Raw genomic sequence first — 19,953 nt, forward strand, 5'->3', positions numbered from 1 at the left:
TTTTTCTCGTAGGCAAGGCTCATAACCAATAATCAGAGACTCAGGTTCTCAAAAGTGTTCGAATGGTAAACACACGAACGCTCGGAAGATTGTCAAGAATATTTATCTCCGTCCTGCAGTTGTTAGTCCATTGAACTAAAGCGATTATGCAGATCATAGAGAGGTTCTTACGAGGGGGCAGACATTCATGCCTAACATCACATTCAGTGATCTCCGTTGGTAGATGAGCTTTGCTCGTCAAAAAATAGAAAACAAAAACAAACAGAACAATGGGTTGTTCCATAGAACGAACACAAAAGCGAATACCCGCATACAGCGTATGCCGCCTTAGCGATTCCCATTTATTCGTCTCGTCTTCCTTAACGCCTCTTAAAAGAGGGTCCATTGAACACTGAGGGGAATTCACAATCAAAAAAAAAAAAATTTTCAGTCAATTATGGTCCACTTTCTACGTTTGAATCTGAATGCTTGCCCGCCTGAAGGCAAAAAATAGAATGAATACTCGCAGGCGGTAAAATTTTTTTCTCACTAAAAGAATCACAAATTTCAAGAGATTACGCAATTCCGTTTAGGGATCTCAAAATAGACGACTGGTCATGATCATCTACTTTACATCACAATTTCAGATCTGTTCCTAGACGTGATTGCTATTGCCGTGTCGGATAATCTTGCCGTTGCTTCTGTACTCCTAAGAATACTATTTCTTCTCTATCTCTCTCTCGTTTAACTAGCGCCTTACAGGTTGCATTGCAGAAAAAATCATTTGCCGTCGCTTGTACAATAAAAAAGTGTATCCTTTTTTACCTGCCTTAGGCTTCCTTGCTTTCTTTGTTTGCTCGTTAGTTTTATTTTTCATTTGAATTGCTGTCAGGAACACAATAGAAAATTTTCTTTTTCTTGTGTTTGTTTTGTTTTGTTTATTGTGTGCATTTCTTGAAAAAAAAAAATAATAGAAGAAAAGGAAAACAAAAACAAAAATTACATACATATTAGACCAATACTTTAAAGCACTCTAAAAAAGATACAGTACGAAAAATAGTTCATTAACATTATTACAATTGCATATCAAGCAAATTTCATACAGCATCAATTTGCTTTTTATATAATTATTTTTTAGTTAAAGATAAAGTATGAAAAAGCAGGAACATCAAGCAGATGCAGGTCCAAGCGAGAGACCGAGAAAACAACGGAGTCGAACATTTAATCGTCACGCAATTCCGTCTGCTGCAACATCAAAGCAAAATTCAAATATGCAACAACCACCGAGGCATGAATCTGTACCGAGTGCCAGGAATACCACTTATTCCAATACTAGGCGGATATCCCACTTAGGAAGTAATCAACAACAACAGTCGCAGCAACAAAAGCTGCAGCAACAACAAAAGCAAACGCAGCAGCAGAAGCAGCAGCAACAACAGCCACAACAGCAGCGTCAGAAACAAGAGTCGTCTGGCCTACCTAGACTGTCACGAATAGAAGAAGCCATTGCATTGAGTGATTCTAGACCATCTTCATCCACCTTTATTAAAAGAAATACGAGCTCACTATCTCCTGGTAACTCAGAAATCAAGCCATTACCATTTGTCGTTGAGATAAGTAACATACCACCAAACACTTCTCAAATTGATATTGAGGACTTGATACAGGAAACAGCTAGCGAGGAAAGTTTCAAGATTATTAAGATTTTCACAGCCGTACCGGCTAGAGCAGTTCTTCGGATTGAAAATCTAGCTGTATGCAATAGCATAGTACAAGCATTGAATAGCTATCAATGGAGGAACTACACCCTTGCCGCTGAGCTCAAGCTAGATGCAACGGAAAAGTCATCACAATTTTCTGGATCTGCGAACGAATCATTCAAGCCTGAATTTAATCGGTCTTATATTCCACCTCAGTATCGCCAGCCGTCGCTACTGAGAAAAAACAATTCATTTTATAGACCGCAAAGGTCGACAAATTCCACCATGTCTTCATTTGACTCTCGCAGGTCTACTACCGCAAGTTCGAGAGCAAGTAGTCGTGGAAGTTCTATTTTTTCAAATTATAACCATAGACATTCAAGCAACTTGTCAACAATATCTTCTGGTTCGGTGCAGGAAAAGCCACAAATTCTGTCATATTCAGAGGGTGTTAGTTTACAAGGAGTTGAAGAAGCTGAACCCGTCATTGAAGATGGGAAAGAGGATGAAGAGCATGATGGAACAAACAAACAACAAGAAGAGCCGGTCAATGCAGTTGCTGAGAGTAGCAGTATTGATGACCACATATCAGATGATTTTATTGAGATACCTGAAGGAGAGGGCGACAATCCTGATCGATTGATAAAAGTAAGTCCCACCCGATTGTTTGTGGGAAATGTTCCATACACTTCAACCTGGGCGTCATTGAGAAGATTCCTTATAGAGAGAGCAAACGAAATTGATCCTGACAACAACATATCTATACTTCGAGTTGAAATTCCGGTCCTGCATATGTCCCTCAATGAAGGGTTCTTTTATGGACAAGGCGGAATAGGTCAACCACAAATTGTATCTAGAAGCAGGGGGTTTGCAATTGTGACTACAAAAAGTAGAGCTTCTTCTGAGAAGTTAATTAAGTTGTTGAATAATGTCGAGTTTGAGGGGCGTGCTTTAACAATACGGTATGACAAATTCCCTCAATTTGATAATTACATTGTACAACAACTCCACCGTCCACCAGCTTATTCAAGAAATGTAAATACATTTGGTGGACCTTTCTACAATTCGAGCAGTTATGGACAAGCTCAAGGGTACAACCAACAAATGCCACCTGTGCCTTTTGTACCACAGCAAGCACTCTACAATGCTCAACAAAAATTCAATTCTACCCATCCAACCAGCTCTTCATTGTTGAGTAACTTGGCGTTTGAGCGTAATCTGTTACAACAAAAGATTTACTACCGCAATACGCCCAATAGTCAGACACCTTATTCGACTAGTGCTCCAACTTTACAGGGACAACCGCCACCACCAGGTCCAACACCATTAATGCAACCACTGAACATGACGGCACTTTCAAATCCAAACCAAAATCCACTAGCCTCGGGTTATTATTACATGCCCTATTATTACCAAGGTCTGCCTCAGTCAAGAAGTAATATGTATCAGCAGTATGGAGTTCCGCTTGGTTCGCCATCAAATCCAGCAGGTCCGGCTTCAGTTCCGTCGCAGTACCATGATCAATATATGGCAACACCTCAAGCTAGTGAACGAACCCCAGTAGCTGGCAGTTCCATAGATGAGCAACAAGAGACAAGTGATCTTTTTCAAAATTTGTCGCTTGATGAAAAATGAATAGAGTATAGATTTTTGTATTAAATGTGCGCAAAGACAGGAGATTTAGGATGGAATGTAGAGCTTTAGGTAAATTTCCGTTGCAACTTGGTTGAGTAAAAGGTGAAAACCACTTGATCAGAAACTGGAATAACCAGTTGGCTGTGGTTACAATGACTGTGGTAAAGCCCTACAATTTTGTTTGTATGCAGTACCTGAAAATGAGCAAAAAAATAAAAAAAAAAAAAAAAGAAAAAATTTAAATATTTTTTTTTTTTTTTTTCTTTTGCCCTGACATCATACACATTACAAACATTAATAAAAACAACAGACAGGAACACCAAACAGATTTAAACCACCTTGACCATTTAAAAAAATACACACTTTATTCATATTGCACATATCATTCGATAACAATTTATACCTTAACTAAGTTTCAGATACTCCATTCAGCTAAGCAATTCGCTCTTTTGATTACTTTTCTTTTACAAAAATGACATCCAATCCCTCCTCCAGCAAGGAGAAAAAATTGCAATTGCAAACGAAAAGTGATGACCAGGAGATGCCTCCTTCGATATTATCGAGGAATCCATCGTCTACGCCTCAAGGTAACCAAGTACCGAACAGCCAACTAGAATCTCAACCTCGTCCAGGAGTACCACAAGCTGGATCCCTTCATCTGATGCCTGCGCAACCATATAAACCATCATCATCACAATTACAGCAAACTTCTTCACCAGAAAGTGATCAACAAAGGAAAGAAACAGTAATGGCCGGGGGCGTATATTTAAAGGACAAGGTACACTCAGACTCACTAATCAGCACAATGAACTCATTGAACTTGAAGAGTAATACCTCACCCACAGTTGTTAGTGATAATAATGAATCTGTCACAAGTTTATTATTGCAACCACCTTCAGATCCCCAACACCATAAAGCACCATCGGTACATGCACATTTCTATGTTGATGAGGCAGTCAAGCCTAGCAAAATTGTGAATAGGTCGAGGAGTGGGTCAGGATCCAACTCTACTTCTGCTGGATCTCACTCGGTTGCAGTACCTGTTTCAGTCCTACAGTCCTCATTTTATCCTGTGCGTGATGGATCAAAAAGCCACGACAGTATTAGAGATGCAGTTTCTATTGGCTCTTCGAATTCATTGGCCACACCATTTTCTCAACCACAAATGCCAGCCTCACAAACTAGTCGACAACAATCTCCTAAACTCTCAGAACAGAATGCCAATATTGACCCACGATTACCTCAAGATGATGGGAAAATTCATGTTTTGCTTGGTGTGTGTGGTGCACTTTCAACAGGTAAAATAAAGCTCATTATTAATAAGTTGTTTGAAATTTATACCCCAAACAAAATTGCTATTCAACTTATCCTCACGCGTTCAAGTGAAAACTTTCTTATGCAGGAGAGTCTAAACGTGTTGGAAAATGTCAAGGGGGTACGTATTTGGCGAGATGCTGATGAGTGGACAACATGGAAAACGAGGCTGGATCCAGTTTTGCATATTGAACTTCGTCGATGGGCTGATATATTGGTTGTGTGTCCATTGACTGCTAATACGTTATCGAAAATTTCACTTGGCATTTGTGATAATTTGTTGACTAATGTCATTCGTGCTTGGAATACTTCGTATCCAATTTTGTTGGCACCAGCAATGGTTAGTTATTCGTATAATGCCATAACTACAAAAAGGCAATTGCGAATGATTGCGGAGGAAATGCCATGGATAGAAGTGTTGAAACCGCTGGAGAAGGTGTTTGGAAGTTACGGGGATATTGGTATGGGAGGAATGATGGATTGGAATGAAGTTGTTAATAAGATTGTGTTGAAGTTGGGAGGATATCCTGAAGTTATCGATGAAGAGGAGGAAGAGGATGACGATGAGGAAGAGAAGAAAAAAGCAGCATTGAAGATAAAGAAGGATTTGAAAATGAAGGAGCAGCTTGAGAAGGAGACTAGTCTGGCCATTATCGACGACGAAGATGATGAGGATGACAATGGCGATGAAAACGACGACGATGATGATGATGAAGACGACGACGACGATGAGGATGGCGATGAAGATGACGATGAGGATGAGGATGAGGACGACGACGACGACGACGACACAGAGGATAACTTACAAAGGCAATTAGAAGTAGAACAAAAGGTGAAAGGAGATCAAATCTTATACAAGCCCAAACCTCAATCAAACACAAATGTTGAATCTTCTCAACCAGTCGCAGTATCACTAGATTTAGGATCTAAATCATCACAACTATAATAAGGAAAGCGATCAATACTGTGTATACGTGTACTATTTAAGCTAAAAAGAATTTATATTTCCATTGAATGTTGCTGCCGTATATGTACCATATTTAGCGAAGAGAGGCTCTTGATTAAATTTATATTATTACATCGTTACATACAAAGCAGTTGCTAACTTGGAAAATCATTCAATTGTTTAATCTTTTCATCCCTCCAAGCAAAATAATCGTCACCAATCATGGTTGAAGTGTCGTTTCCAATACTTGTTCCTGCACTACTCGTACGGTCACGCAGTCCACCAAAAGTTGGCTCTTTATTCAGTGGCAAAAACTGACTAAACTTGGAAACTTCATGTTTAGGGGCAAAGTTGTTCTCCTTGTCTTCTGGTTGGTGACTAGCTTGTTCTCCAACTCGCTGTCTGTAACTATTGGCCAGCGTATTTGATTTTGTTGTTGATAACTTAAGTGGCGACATGAGCGGTTTCAATTCAACTGATGGCGGTTTGGATGTGAATGAAAGGGTACGAGTTGCAGATACAGGACTTTCCATTGTCAACGTGGATGAATTCACGTGACTACTCGACAGCGAACTGAGAACAGGTTTTGCGGCATTGTTAATGTTGGATGAGTGCATTTGTTGTGGGTGTCTCAATGATGGACGCGCATTAGTTGGTGACTTGACAATTCTAGCCCTGTTGGTTTGAGCTGGAGGAGTTTTAGTGGACATGAATCTCAGTTTGGGGTTTCTTTCAGGAGATACACGTGATGAACTTATTGGTCGTTTCATGGGTGAAGTGGATACTGGTTTGGCTTTAACTCTACTACCACCAGAATGCTCAGACTCAAGACGCAATACTTCTTCAAAAAAATCCTTATCGTTAATCATCAATGGTCGCTGACCTTCTTGAACAACCTTGTTGTTATATTTCTTTACTTCCAGCTTCAATGATTGAATAACTCGTGGCATGGTTTTGTTTATTCTCTTTCTGATTTTTTCTTCATTGAGTAGGATCTTGCATGAGTTTTTGCTCAATAATCTGGATGAATCTCGTGAGCTTTCTTCAAGGAATTTTTTGTCCTTGAGAAGATCTTGTAATTCGGAATATATTTGCAAAACGGGCTGTTTTTGCTCGTACTCTTGATTCAATCTCTTGACTTCCTCTTCGTGGATGTTCAACACCGATTCCTTATCCCTGTCATCATTTTCAGGATCGTAGTTGAAATACTCAAATTCACTTCTCATTTCTTGCGAGTAATACATTTTGTCCCATAGTTTTTCAATTTCAGACCTAGCATCAGATATGAAACTTTCAATATACTCTGACCTTTTGATATACAACCGATTCAATTCCATTTTAAAGTTGAGAAGGGAAAGGTCTGACAAGTTGTTGTTACTTTGCATAAAATTTTCAATATATTCATCACTTTCTCCAAGTCGTTTCCATAACTGCATGCATGATTCAGAATATGATTCCCATTTTGCACGTTTTTCATCAATTTTGGCTTGAATCATGTTTTGAAACTGTATTAGGTAATTTATGTTTTCATCGCGTAGGCCAAATTCGAGTGGATCACGCAATATGATATTCAATGTCCCTTTGTCCAAACACCCTTCACTATCGCCAAATTCATTTCTTTGTAGACCAGCTAAATGCTCATCTGAGAACTGGAGAAATTCGATTGACTCAAGACACTTGCTTACAACTTCAGCAACGGTCCCCTTTCGCGTATCAAGCAGTTCTCGCCCTGTACGAATTGCATGTTGCAAAGCTTGTACCATGTCTGACGATATCCTGGTGAACTTTAGACTTCTCATTACTCGCACCAATTGGTAGTTAACTTCTCTCAATCGACTAATATTATCCAGGGATCCATCATTAGAGTAAACAGTCTCTCTCAGAGAAGATTTAACTGGACTAGCCAACACAAATACTTCATTTTCACTTTGATCTGGAGTCTGATTGGTATTTATGGTTGACAACAATGTGGTGAACTCTTCCATAGTATCTCTGTGCAGCTCAGCTTCCGCCAAAGAAGGCATGGAGCTGATGACTTTTGCATCAAATTCGGTGGTTCCAATACAAGCCACAAGTTTAGCACACTCTATATTCAACGAGTTGTACTGCTTATATTGCCTCACAAATATCTTCAATACCTCAATGAAAATCATATTCAATTTCGACCTTAGTTCCAAAAGTGTCAACTCGGGTATGTTTCTCACCATGTACTCATACTGTTGTTCCACCGTTAAGTCATCGCCAAGTTTTGAGAGTTTAAATGCTGCATTTGTCATTTTGGAGAGTATTTGCTCTTTATATCCATCAATGTAATGTTGCTTGTTATTGAATACGAGGCCCCTTTGTAAAAGAGACAAAGATTTATCTCCCTTGGTATCATTCACCATTGACAAGATGACCTGAATCTGTTGTTTTAACCATTCACATTCATTCTCAAGGGTGCTCTTCTTTCGCAGTAGATTGCTGGCAAAATTATTGATTGTATCCTGGACAATTGTAAAGATTTCCGACTTTTTCATATCCACCTCAGATGAAGAGTAGCCGATTATTTTATATATTGATTCCAAATCCAGTATGGCATTATTGATCTTTTGTTCAATCGAGTCGAATTGTGTATTTATATCATTGTGTAGTCGTGAATGATCGTCAGTTGTTAATGTTGACAGCAGAATCGAGTGGTTGTCGTTCTCTTGAATTGGTGATCTTGTAAACTTCAAAACTCGGCTCGTCTCTTGATCATTACGAGTTTGTGGTTTAGGAGTACTTTGTATCGATCCCATCATTGTATGATCGCGAGATATGCTGTGACGGTATGATGATTGATTCGGCAGTAGCTGAAAGTTAATGTTGCTGTAGAAACTCATTGCTTGGTAGGTTAGGACAGGTACAGTTGGGATTCAGACTTAAACATGTTTTTTATAGATTGTATTTTATTTATTTTTTTTGATACGCATTGTTGATGTATTTCCCAATTGGTAAAAAAAGTAAACACAAAAAATTGATCACGTGAAAGAAACACAATGCTTAATTCTATGTACATCTATTAAGTCTAAATGCGCCTCAAGCTATCTCTTCTGTAACTACTTCTTCCGAAGGTTGTAACACTTTGGCTTTCCCTTTCCCATTAGTGGGCAAAAAGTCGGCACTTAAGCGGTCCAACGCCTTTTTATTCTCTCTTCTATGCTTCGTCATACTCCACTTGTACTTGTATGCACTTTTAGCTGGCTCAGGGTCTCTGCAAAACTCAATAAATTCGTTCAATTCTCTTGATGTCACTTTGACTCCCATTTTCGTCAATTCATTCATCCAGAACGTAAACCTTCTCGAGTCACCTTCTTCGTCTGATTTCTTTATAAATGGGAAAATTTGATGAAAGGTGAGCATTTTACCCTTATCTTTCGCAAATCGTGTAACCTCGGTTGCAAATGTGAAGTCGTTAAATTTGGTTATGGCGACCCTTGAAAGCTTTTCTAGCGTGGATGTGGAAATTTTATTTCCATTAAGGTTCAAGCTCTTGTAATATTCAAATATTTCTTTCGCAAGGTAGTAATTGCCCGAGGGAATTATTGAGTGGCGCTCAGACTCCTCGTTGGTGTAAAGTGCAAATTGAAGAAACACACCTAGTGGCTTATCATCTGGTTCACTCAATGAATTCTTGGACATGAAATCAACATAGAGCTGAAAATATTTGTAAATAACTGCTGGGTCATGTCGCTGATTCTTATCCATGGAGTTGAAAAGCACTTGATACACATATGACAACACCCGGCTCGTTAAGTTTGAGTTCTTCAACTTGTCATCAACTGTAGCGGGCTGCACTACGTGAGTTGATATTATTTTTGAAGCAATTGTAGATTCATAAGGGTAACTAAGGATCCCAAGCTCATTCAAAATGCGAAGCCCTGAAGTATGGCGTAAAGGAGGTCCAAATAGGGCACTCACATACCCAATAATGACTTTGGGAGAAGAACGAAACTTGTCACGCATCAACAATAATATCTCATCGACAACAATGTTTCTTTCGTTACGTTTGAGATCAGCAAGTTGCATTCCAGTCAACACTGTAATGAATTGATCATACTCCTTCGCTTGTCTTAGCATTCTTAACAATAGTACAAGACTTTCGATTTCGACATGGAAGTTTTCATCCTTCATGAATTTCAATACTTGCGTCGCACTGGTGACATTCTTGAACCTGATGATTAAATTGAGTACACATTTAAGAATCACCAGAACGCGTTCCTTAGTGAAGGACTCTGGCTTCTCAGTTAGCTCCCCTTTACCTTCCCTCTCAAGTTTCGTGACCATAAAATTTAAAAATAAAGAAGCTCTTGCAGGATCTCCATTAAGAACGTAGTGGTTGTGAATGAAATGCAATTCTGGAAACGAGTAAAATTCTATAATTCGTGATGTGTGGACTGGGTTAAACTTTGTCTGATTCAAGTCGTACCATTTTGGGCTGATATATCCTGTATTGGCAATAAATTGAGATCTTGGAGATATTGTCAAAAGGCCTCTTCTGAAATCTTCAAACACCTTTTTCGATTTGGGTCTTATATTCAATTGTAGCAAGTATGAGTAAAGGTCTGCATGATCTCGCTCTTCAACAATATCAAGCATGGTCCGAAAAATCTGGGTATCGAGTCTGATGAGTTGTGAATTGACCATTTCTGTTTGAGCTACGCCATCGAGGTAATCAAATAACAGCTTTGCTTTCTGCTTAGGTGTCACCACAGCCTTTAGTATCTCAATGAGTAACTTGACAAAGCTAGCGTGGGTCTCATAGGCCACTGGCTCTGCAATAAACCGTATGTACACTTTTGCGCGCTCATCATGGGACAAGGAATCAAGTACGTTTTTGAAAATCACACTCTTCATCTCCGCGTCTGCCAAAAGGTGATAAATTCGACTCGCCTGCTTTGGATTTGAGGGTAGAAGTTTGCTTATGGCTGTTGATATAGTAAAACAAGCATCAGCTTTTTCCTCCATCGATTCATAATCAATTGCGCTTAGATGTCGGAGTTCTCTCTTTGTTAGCAGTTCAAGCTTTGCAGTCTCCATCAGACACAATGGATGTGGAGTTGTATCAGGTGGTATATCTAATATCGATGCTGATTTGGGGATAGCTAGTCGCAGACGTGCAGCACTACGACTTCCATTACACAACCTGTTACCCGTAAAGAGTGATCGAGATGGTGCAAGCTGCAACTGTCGTATCCTCTCTCTTCCATGAACTAATATATATCGAGACATGTACTGAAATCGTATCATTTTGTTGCAAGTGGTTAAAAGATCTTAAACCTTGGTCTAATTTTTTTTCACATTTTTTTTTTTTTTTCATTCACTTTAGTCTATCAAATCTAATTCCATACACACCTATATTCCTACCCTTCCGCTATGCTCAATCTCTTCCCATGGCTCCAATGACATCACCGAAGTGTTTCTACCGCTATAACGATATAAGTACTTTTGGTAAAAATAAGCAGCGTCAAATACAATTGTCCCTGAGCTACCTATAATGTATGGTAACTCTTTATAAATAAAGTCAGCTCGGTTTTCACCGTAAACAAAAGCGCAGCTTGTAAGTATGGACAAAGTATATGCTAGGTTCCCCAATAGAGCAGAGCCAAAAAGCATTGGTGAAATTCCTTCCACTGACTTTCGTTTGTAATTTTTGTACAATTGTGGACATCTGGAGCTGCAATAGACAAAAGTGCACCCCCATGCCAAGACAAGGCCCCACGAGGTTATAGCTGTGTTAGTCGAGTCCGAGTTTATCAGTAATGCACTTGCCCTGCCTGTATTTAGTACTGCCGCAACGGCAATATTTTTAAGTACAGAACCAGACTCTTCTGTAGAATCATAGCTGCTTGACGCACTACCATCATTTAGCGACTGGTGCTCTCTGTTGTGCTTATGCTTGATGACCAATCCTTCGTTGTGTATTGATACATCCTTGTTATCTGCTGCTTCTTCACTTGTTACTTGTACCACTGGCTGATAGATTGATGGTACTGTCCTCGGGTAGACGCTGTTGTAGTAGTAGTATTGAAAGCATAATGTCACATCATTACAAAGGAAAAATATACTCAAATATAGCTGAAAATTCAAAACAGCGTCATTCATTAAACAGCTGGTAAAACTTAGGAAATCTCCAAGAAACCATAGTAAAAGAAACAGCGGCGAAATCCCCTCGGCCGACTTGAGTTTATAGTTTGTTATTATTTGTGGGAGCTGGGCAAATATCCAACTGGTGCATGATATCACACTGAAACTGCTTGAGATGAAGGAAAACGTGGAGCATGAAACCATGATGGGTGTTATGCTTGTAGGTTGGTAATGGTGTAGATGCCCGCCTTTTTCTTCTTGTTGTGTTTTGGTGGCATATTTTTATTTTATTTTCTTTTTTTTTTATTATTATTTTTTTCGTGCCTTATCAGTCATTACGGCGGTTAGTCATCAACGAATTACCCGATTGGGAAGAAGTTTGCACAAATTACAGGATCTGCGAAATCTGGTACTAATAAGACTTTGTCTAATCTAAGCTTTATACATGCTATCTAAGAATGCGGTGATCAACCTATCCGCCAAACCAGCAGTGTGGATACTTCCTGCAACACCATACATTGCCGATGTTTCTCCATCAGACTTACCATGCTTCTTCACATACTCAACAGCCTCTTCGGTACAAGAAACAACATCCTTGATCAATTCATCAATCACTGGTACAGTTAACCTAGTAAGAGCAAAATGTAAAGCAGCAGGGTGTTGTAACGTGGCAAAGTGCCATCCACGCTTTCCTAATAAATCTCCCAATTCATAAATTGACAAGTTATTAGATTGGCTTGCCTTCACTTTGAAAGCAATAACGGAACCCAAAGGATCACCTATAACTTCCAAGTACTTGGACAAGACTGGGTTGGTTTCAAGAGCTTTCTTGAGTTTCATGGTGGCATTCACAATATCAAAACAGTTTTGCCTGTAACCATCTTTACCAATGTGTACCAATGTAGCCCAACAACCAACCATCAATGCTCCAGGTCTTGATCCAGCTAATGTAGGAGATCCATACATACCACCAGTCCAATCACTTGAAATATAGTACTGGCATTCACGCATCTTAGGAGATCTGTACATAATGATTGACGATCCCTTAGGAGCAAAGCCATACTTGTGGGTATCACAAGAGATGGAAGTGACACCTGGCACTCTAAAATCAAATAAGGGAATTTTCTTTGATCCGTGGACTTTTGTAGACTCCAAAAATGGAACAATGAATGACCCGAGACAAGCATCCACATGTAAAGGAATATCGTACCTAACGGCCAACTTGGACAATTCTTCAATATTATCCATGATACCGTGAGGGTAGTTAGGGGCTGATCCGCAAATGAGTACTGTATTCTTGTTAATCAAACGTTTAACCTTGTTGACATCGACTTGGTAAGTTTTAGGATCCAAGTCAACCTTATGAAGTTTCATTCCAAAGTAGAAACAAGCCTTCTCAATACCTGCATGAATTGTAACTGGTGCAATAACTTCAGGAGCTTTAATACCCTTGTATTTTTTTCCATATTCACGAGCTGCCAATCCAGTTAATAACAAGGATTCTGTTCCTCCAGAAGCAGTACATCCACATGCTCCTTCTGGTGCATTAAAGATATCCAATACCATAGCAACTACTTCCGCCTCCATTTTTCTAAGACCAGGGAAAACATCAGGGTGCAATTGATTAGCAACACTATATTTGTGATAAGCATCCAGTTGCAATTTCAACAACTCATCTCCACCGTGATAAACAGCACCACTAACTCTACCATGAACCCAATCAGAATGTTTCAAGCCTTGCAGCTTAATCACTTCGTTATTAACCACCTCGCCTGATAAACCTTTGCTAGGCAATTGCTTAAATTGCATCAAACTGTCATCATTCTGAATAACCAGCTCCTCGATTTTCTTCACAGTTTCACTCAATTCTTTATCGATTTTGTTCTTGATAAATGGGATTGACATAATCTTTTGCGCAGCGCAAGAATAAGCCGAACGGCACAGTTTTTTCACTATTCCGAATATTCCGTAGGCCCAAATGGCAGCTAATGCATTCAGTACAGCATGATAAACAAAAAGGATGAAAAATAAATCTCTAGCCAAGTAGATACTACCCCAAACATTGTCATTTTTAGAATAGTACTGAACCAAGATTAGGAGCCTGAGTTGGTGGTAAATGTCGGTGAGTGCCAAGGGGATCTCATCGATACTCTTTGGCCAATTAAATGAAATATCAACAGGTGCCATGATTAGTTTACAACAATAAAGTGTGCAGAACCGTAATTGATGTTGATAAAATGAAAAGTTGAATTGGTTATTGAACTTTGCAAGAAGGAGAAGCAAGTGGGGAGATGTGGGTGGTATTTATATAGAACAAATTTAAATTTATGTGGGCGGATTTGTCTCTCTCTCTCTCACCAGATTGCACAACAGAAAAAGCAGTTTTGTGTAATATTCTATTTTTAATACGAATCTTCTCACTTTTTTGGAGCCGACTCCAAGTCCAAACAAAACAGCTCTGTCGGGGTTATACAGTCTTAGAAGCAGCCATATAAAGCAGTCAGTGACGCTGTAGTTTCTACCTTATCACCTTCTAGCCATTACTCAATTTTAAAAAGTGGTTCAATATAAGAGAGCATTCGAGCCAGGATTAGAATAAATTTATCCGCAATTCAAGGGAGAAGAAAAAGAAATTGCGTCACACGGGAAAAATTGTCTTGGTGCCACAAATAACCGTGGTAAAACTTTCCAAATTAAGTAATACCGATCTCCGTAAACCACTTTACAGCAGTTGGCTCCCCATGTTTATCACTGTTTCCCCTATATCATGAAAGTGTCATCTACTAGATAGGCTTTATGCCACTTTTATGAGTCACAAGTGTGGCCCAACTGAACCCCTTTTTTCTTTGTTTTGGAAAAGAGGGGTTTGCATTACAGTATTAAAAAAGCCAGCTTTATATTGAAACAACTACACACTTTAATCTAAAGATAATCCCAAAGCTTCTCTTTGACTCTTTGATTCAGGGTCAAAGTAACCAGTGTCGGCCAAGGAAGTAACTCTAGTTCCATGACGACCATTGATACTCTCTTCAGAGTGGATAACATTGTGGTTGGAAATTCTGTTATCCCAAAGAGCTGATGTACCTCTGTAGGTTTGTTCTCCCTCTGGTTGAGATTTCACACCAGGCAATTGCTTTTGCCAGTTGAAAGTAACTTGGATATCTCTATTCTCTTCAATGACGGAAAACAAATAGTTCAAAATGAGATCTGATTCTGGCTTCAATAAACCAACAATTCTATCAGTCATTCCTCTGTTGACAAACAAATACTTCCAACCAGTTGCAGGGTGAGTTCTAACAATTGGGTGCTCTCTTTCAACATGTTTTGGACCTCTCAATGGATTCTTACGGTCCAAGTAGACATGAGCACTCTTGTAAACAGCTGTTTTACCATCCAAAAACTCTTTCAAAGCTGGTGATAATTTGTCATAAGCACCATAGGTTGAGCTCCAAATAGTTTCACCACCGAAAGGAGGAATGGCATCAAGATGCAAATGAGTAATTCCAGCAGTTTGATGCTCATGAACCAAGTCACTGTGCCATCTTGAGTTACCCAATTTGGAATTCTTGAATGATAATGGAATTCCACTTCTACCCTTTTGGTACTCTTGCCAAATAGTAGTGACTCCATCAAAGTTGCGTCCAGCTCTTGCAGCTTGTGGGTGAACTTCAACTTGACCCCAGTAGTGTCCCAATTCCAATTGCTTTTGAGGCGACAAGTCTTGATCTTTAAAGAAAACGACAACCCTTTCCGCAATCAATAAAGCCAATTCATCCTTTTGTTGATCAGTCAAATCACTCAATTGCAAACCAACGATTTCAGTTCCAATGTATGGAGTCAAATGGATCACATCCTTGGCAGCACCAAAAAGGGCCTTCTTTTCAGGATCAGCATTCTTACCACGTTCGATAAATGGATAATCTTCACTTCTAATAGCAAATGCCTCATCAACAAATCTGGGGATCTTGTCATTCTCTGGAATGTATGGGTACCCTTCTGAAAGGTCAACACCATACTTTTCAAACCTTTCTCTGGTGGTTTTGGGCAAACGGTCAACCCATTCCTTGTCCCCTCCGGTAACGACATCCGTGGAAGCTTTTGCCCATCCAATTGGTTTCAAACTGGCTAACTTGCGAACAGTTTCGTCAAAGTCATCGTTGCTTGAGGAAGCATTCTTAGCTTTCAAGGGAGTTTGTGCTCCTTCTGGATTGTTAAAAATTGTAGTTGGTGCCATGTTGTATAGTCTTTGGTGTTCAAAGGAAAACAGTGTGTCCTTGAGTTTGGAAAAAATAAGCACCCTTTTATACTGAAGTCGGTGTTTCCTTAAGCCCTTCTCTTCAGTAATTAATCGTTCTGATTATTAATCGAAGGAGTTAAATCAATTAAAAGTGTGCGCCACAGTTTGTAAATCGTGGATGCAAAATTCATTATATGGTAGTGCAACTTGTCAAATTACTTCTCACTATACAGCGAAAAACTGTGGAGCAACCCTTCACCAAGGCACAAGCATCAAGGGGTTCAGTTTAAAATCACCTGTTTTATCGAGCAGATGGGATTGAATTGATTACTAAGCGCTTTTACAGTTCAAAGTCGGGGTTATAGCTCAAGCACTTCAAAAAAACGGAATTAAACAGAAAAGTGTGGCATCAGAGAACAATACAAGGTAATTTAAACTAATCACTTTTATTAAAACCAAAAAAAAGCTGTGGTAACAGGGGGGTATACAATAAAGAAATTCTCCGGAATCGGGACTCTCTTTAGAAAACTTATGCTTTTGCATAGTCAAATTTAGGATTCAATGCAATCAAATCCTCCACTTCCTCATCCATCGTTTGTGACACTTTCTTGTAGCTAGGAATATTCTTAATCATCCTGCTCCATTTGGCCAAGTTGGGCCATACTTTTCCCAAGTCACGCTTATCATTTGTTATCTCTTTAACTCCATCCAAGTTATCAAACACGTTTTCAAATATAGGGAAGCTTAATATGACATCGGCTGCTGTCAATTTATTACCCACAAAGAATCCAGTCCCGTTTTGAGCCAACCTATCGTCCAAATATTGCATGTTCAATCTCCATTCATGAATGTAGTAACCATTGTTTAACCCTTTTGTTACCAACTTGGCCACACCTTTCAACCCAAATGGAGCAACATGCTTTGCTACGGAGTTTATCAACAAGGTCATTTGAAGGTGCTGTAATGAACCTTCACTGAAATGTAGCCAATAGTCAACCTCCAATTGTTCTCCAAGATCTGTAGGATTCAAGATATAGTTTGGGTCATAAAATCTCAACAAATATTGCATTATAAATCCACTTTCAGCAAGTTTCATACTTGGTCTTCCGTCTGCAAATATAATCTCCAAAATTGGTGCTTTGCCCGTTGGATGTGCATCAAATAGTTGGACTGGACCACGCCAAGTCTCCGGGTGTCTCAAGTATATCTTCACCTCGTAGTCAAGTTGTAGAATCTCCAATAACCATAGTATCCTGTGTGCCCGAGAGTCATCGAGCCTAATAGAAGTTAGTAAAAAGGTTCATTTTGCGAAGCCGTAAATGTACATACCAATGTAAGATAAATCTGTCTTCTGTGTGTCCTGGTTGATGTTCCATAGTCATTATTTGAGGTAAAAGGGTATCAAGTAAACAAAGATCAATGTCTTGAAAAACACAAGCCTATTCGTCTCTATTTATATAATTCAGTTACGGTGCATACCATAAACTTTAATGATATAAACTTACTTACCCTATTCGGAATATCTCGAAGAAATTAAAGTTTTTACCAAATTAAATCTTGTGACAAAAAAACACAAGTGGAGCATAAGAGAGAGAGAGAGATGTTTACATAAATAATTTTTTTTTTTTTTTTTTTTTTTTTGCGTTTCTGTGTATACCCTAACAACCTTTTACCCAATTAGGAAAGTAAGACTCCAAAAAAAAAATAATTTGAGTTTTGTACTACCTGTGTAACTGTAAAGACCAAATGCAGAATAAGATATATTCCATTATGCAGATATACGATTATAAAACAGAGTGGGGTTAATCTCATCGTCACCAAAGTGGTAATCCTGGATAAGGAAGGAAGCTGGTTAAAGATGGGTGTGGGTGAGCGATACTTCTAAATGTAGAAAGGTTGTACCTCCTTGGGTTGATTGAGGTGCTAGCAAGAAACTTCAATTTCGTTTGCGCTAACGCAGACTGATCCTTCTGTATCTTATTCCTTACTTTTTTTTGCTTTTCTAGAATTTGCACCAATTTCGTGCAAAATTTTTTACACATACAAAATATTATTCTCAAACCTATAAACTAACTACTTAGCTTTACAATTTGAGTGGGCTATTCTTTTCATATTGCGCAATCTTTTCATTGACATCTTTCAACTTCTTTTCCTGAGTCAAATTCTGATAGTACTTATGCAACTCAGGAAAGTCCTCCACGACAGTTGGACGTAAGCCTCTACCAGTGGTAAAGATGGAAATGATTGGGAAACTCAAAATAATATCGGCACCAGATAACTTATTGCCCACTAAATACTTGCTTCCCTTAGCTTCTTGAGCAGCAGCAATACCATTCAAGTATTTCAAATTCTTTTCCAATTCAGGACCATAATACTTTGCATTGATTCCCTTGACAACAGCACCAGCGATGTAATTGGCTGGAAATGGCGGGACCTTGGTAGCCATTTGGTTGACTAATAAACCAACCAACAACGGTTGAAGAGTACCTTCTGAGTAGTGGAGGAAATAGTTAACTTGGTTGCTATCTTTGACATTAGCTGGCTTAATTTTACCTTCAGTATCGTAGTTGTCAATCAAGTATTGGACGATCCATCCGGATTCTGCAAGTTGAATCACTTCGCCATCAGGTTTGGTAATCTCGACAACTGGTGATTTACCTAAAGGATGAACTTTATCCAATTCCTTAGGAGCTCTGTATTCCTTAGTTCTTTGATAAACTTTCAAGTCATAAGATAAGTTCAATTCATCTAATAACCAAAGGATTCTTTGAGCACGGGAGAAATTCAACCTGGTGGGTAGAAAGTTAGTACGACGCTGTCAATTGCAAAGCTACAATTACATACCAATGAACAGTAATTTTATCTTCTTGAACCATGATGATGAATTTGGAGTGGTAGTTGGGAATTTAAGGGGTCTCTTGTGGGAGAAGTTACATATTTATTTATATTGTTTCAATTTCTGGGAGCTGAAATGAAATTACACATGATTTTTTTTTTTTCTTTGTTTGCTACTGCAGGGAGAGAGAGAGAGAGAGAAATGCGCCACAAACGGGCTTTTAGGGTAATCAATGGGTGCTAAACAATATTGAAAATTATATGACCCGTAAACACAGCCGTTGATTACAAAGTTGTACATTAGATAATACCTCCTTTACAAAAGCTATTGACTCTATAATTTCCCGTTAATAACAACATGATCATAATTCTTAACCTTCTCAGCAGCTCTAATCCACGCAGGCTCAGAAGTGATATCCTTGAAATATTGACACATGTCAGGGTAGGCTTCCTCCACTGGCTTAGCAAAACCAGCTCTTCCTGAGGTAATAACCAGTTGAATAGGAAACGACAACATTATATCAGCAGCCGAAACTTTATCTCCCACAATCCACTTTTTTCCTTTAGCGTGCTGTTCCTTTAAGAAATCATTTATATATTTGACATTCTTTTCAGTTTCAGGTTGGTAGTATCCTTGATCAATTTTTCCAGTTACCAACTTGACCAAAGAACTGACGGGAAAGGGAACAGATTTTCCTGCAACTTGATTGACCAACAAGCCTACCAAGAGGGGTTGAAATGTACCTTCAGCGTAGTGGTTAAAGTAGTCAATTAAGTCCTTGTCGTCTTCAGTTGCAGGTTTGAATTTGCCATCAGTATCATAATGTTCAATTAAGTACTGGGCAATGAACCCAGATTCAGCAAGAACCTTCACAGTCCCATCTGGTTTTTCAATGTGTACAACTGGGGTCTTACCTAATGGGTGGTACTTTTTGTAACTTTCTGGAGCTCTCACCATTTGCACACGGTCTTCCATATGCAAATTGTAGTCCAAGCCCAACTCCTCCAACAACCAAACAATTCTTTGAGCTCTAGAGTGGGCTAACCAGTAAATTGTGATTTTATCTTGTTGAGGCATAATGAGGTAGCTTTTATTTAAAGGATAAAGGAGTTGCTATGCCCAAGTCAGTGAAATGGGGACATTTAAAGGTTTTTAAATGAATCGCATATGGTTTTTAGCAACGGAAATATGTGGGGAA

General features: G+C 39.0%; 9 protein-coding genes across 9 annotated transcripts; 2 read left to right on the forward strand and 7 right to left on the reverse strand. All coding sequences in view use genetic code 12, as the record gives it.

Annotated features, from left to right (window-relative positions):
• Positions 1 to 1,130: 1,130 nt before the first annotated feature.
• On the forward strand, positions 1,131 to 3,314 carry I9W82_001282 (uncharacterized protein; the record flags this gene model as incomplete). Its single annotated transcript, XM_067690010.1, has 1 exon — positions 1,131 to 3,314. The coding sequence occupies one exon, from the start codon at positions 1,131 to 1,133 to the stop codon at positions 3,312 to 3,314; it is 2,184 nt and encodes a 727-aa protein (XP_067551303.1).
• Positions 3,315 to 3,786: 472 nt separating this feature from the next.
• Positions 3,787 to 5,574, forward strand: I9W82_001283 (phosphopantothenoylcysteine decarboxylase complex subunit; the record flags this gene model as incomplete). The annotated part of the gene is made up of 1 exon (XM_067690011.1): positions 3,787 to 5,574. One exon carries the CDS (start codon positions 3,787 to 3,789, stop codon positions 5,572 to 5,574), a length of 1,788 nt encoding a protein of 595 aa, XP_067551304.1.
• A 155-nt stretch (positions 5,575 to 5,729) lies between these two features.
• Positions 5,730 to 8,357, reverse strand: ASE1 (Ase1p; the record flags this gene model as incomplete). Its single annotated transcript, XM_067690012.1, has 1 exon — positions 5,730 to 8,357. One exon carries the CDS (start codon positions 8,355 to 8,357, stop codon positions 5,730 to 5,732), a length of 2,628 nt encoding a protein of 875 aa, XP_067551305.1.
• A 277-nt stretch (positions 8,358 to 8,634) lies between these two features.
• On the reverse strand, positions 8,635 to 11,886 carry I9W82_001285 (PQ-loop repeat-containing protein; the record flags this gene model as incomplete). The annotated part of the gene is made up of 3 exons (XM_067690013.1): positions 8,635 to 9,442; positions 9,521 to 10,782; positions 10,963 to 11,886. The coding sequence occupies 3 exons, from the start codon at positions 11,884 to 11,886 to the stop codon at positions 8,635 to 8,637; spliced, it is 2,994 nt and encodes a 997-aa protein (XP_067551306.1).
• Positions 11,887 to 12,114: 228 nt separating this feature from the next.
• I9W82_001286 (sphinganine-1-phosphate aldolase) lies at positions 12,115 to 13,869 on the reverse strand (the record flags this gene model as incomplete). The annotated part of the gene is made up of 1 exon (XM_067690014.1): positions 12,115 to 13,869. The coding sequence occupies one exon, from the start codon at positions 13,867 to 13,869 to the stop codon at positions 12,115 to 12,117; it is 1,755 nt and encodes a 584-aa protein (XP_067551307.1).
• Positions 13,870 to 14,599: 730 nt separating this feature from the next.
• Positions 14,600 to 15,916, reverse strand: I9W82_001287 (TauD/TfdA dioxygenase family protein; the record flags this gene model as incomplete). Its single annotated transcript, XM_067690015.1, has 1 exon — positions 14,600 to 15,916. The coding sequence occupies one exon, from the start codon at positions 15,914 to 15,916 to the stop codon at positions 14,600 to 14,602; it is 1,317 nt and encodes a 438-aa protein (XP_067551308.1).
• Positions 15,917 to 16,448: 532 nt separating this feature from the next.
• On the reverse strand, positions 16,449 to 17,301 carry GTT13 (Gtt13p; the record flags this gene model as incomplete). The annotated part of the gene is made up of 2 exons (XM_067690016.1): positions 16,449 to 17,196; positions 17,249 to 17,301. The coding sequence occupies 2 exons, from the start codon at positions 17,299 to 17,301 to the stop codon at positions 16,449 to 16,451; spliced, it is 801 nt and encodes a 266-aa protein (XP_067551309.1).
• A 701-nt stretch (positions 17,302 to 18,002) lies between these two features.
• I9W82_001289 (glutathione S-transferase) lies at positions 18,003 to 18,795 on the reverse strand (the record flags this gene model as incomplete). The annotated part of the gene is made up of 2 exons (XM_067690017.1): positions 18,003 to 18,708; positions 18,764 to 18,795. 2 exons carry the CDS (start codon positions 18,793 to 18,795, stop codon positions 18,003 to 18,005), a joined length of 738 nt encoding a protein of 245 aa, XP_067551310.1.
• Positions 18,796 to 19,088: 293 nt separating this feature from the next.
• Positions 19,089 to 19,832, reverse strand: I9W82_001290 (glutathione S-transferase family protein; the record flags this gene model as incomplete). The annotated part of the gene is made up of 1 exon (XM_067690019.1): positions 19,089 to 19,832. One exon carries the CDS (start codon positions 19,830 to 19,832, stop codon positions 19,089 to 19,091), a length of 744 nt encoding a protein of 247 aa, XP_067551311.1.
• Between the last annotated feature and the right edge of the window lie 121 nt (positions 19,833 to 19,953).

This window comes from Candida metapsilosis (genome assembly GCF_017655625.1).
Source record: "Candida metapsilosis strain BP57 chromosome Unknown scaffold1, whole genome shotgun sequence".
In the NCBI taxonomy this organism is placed as follows: domain Eukaryota; kingdom Fungi; phylum Ascomycota; class Pichiomycetes; order Serinales; family Debaryomycetaceae; genus Lodderomyces; species Lodderomyces metapsilosis.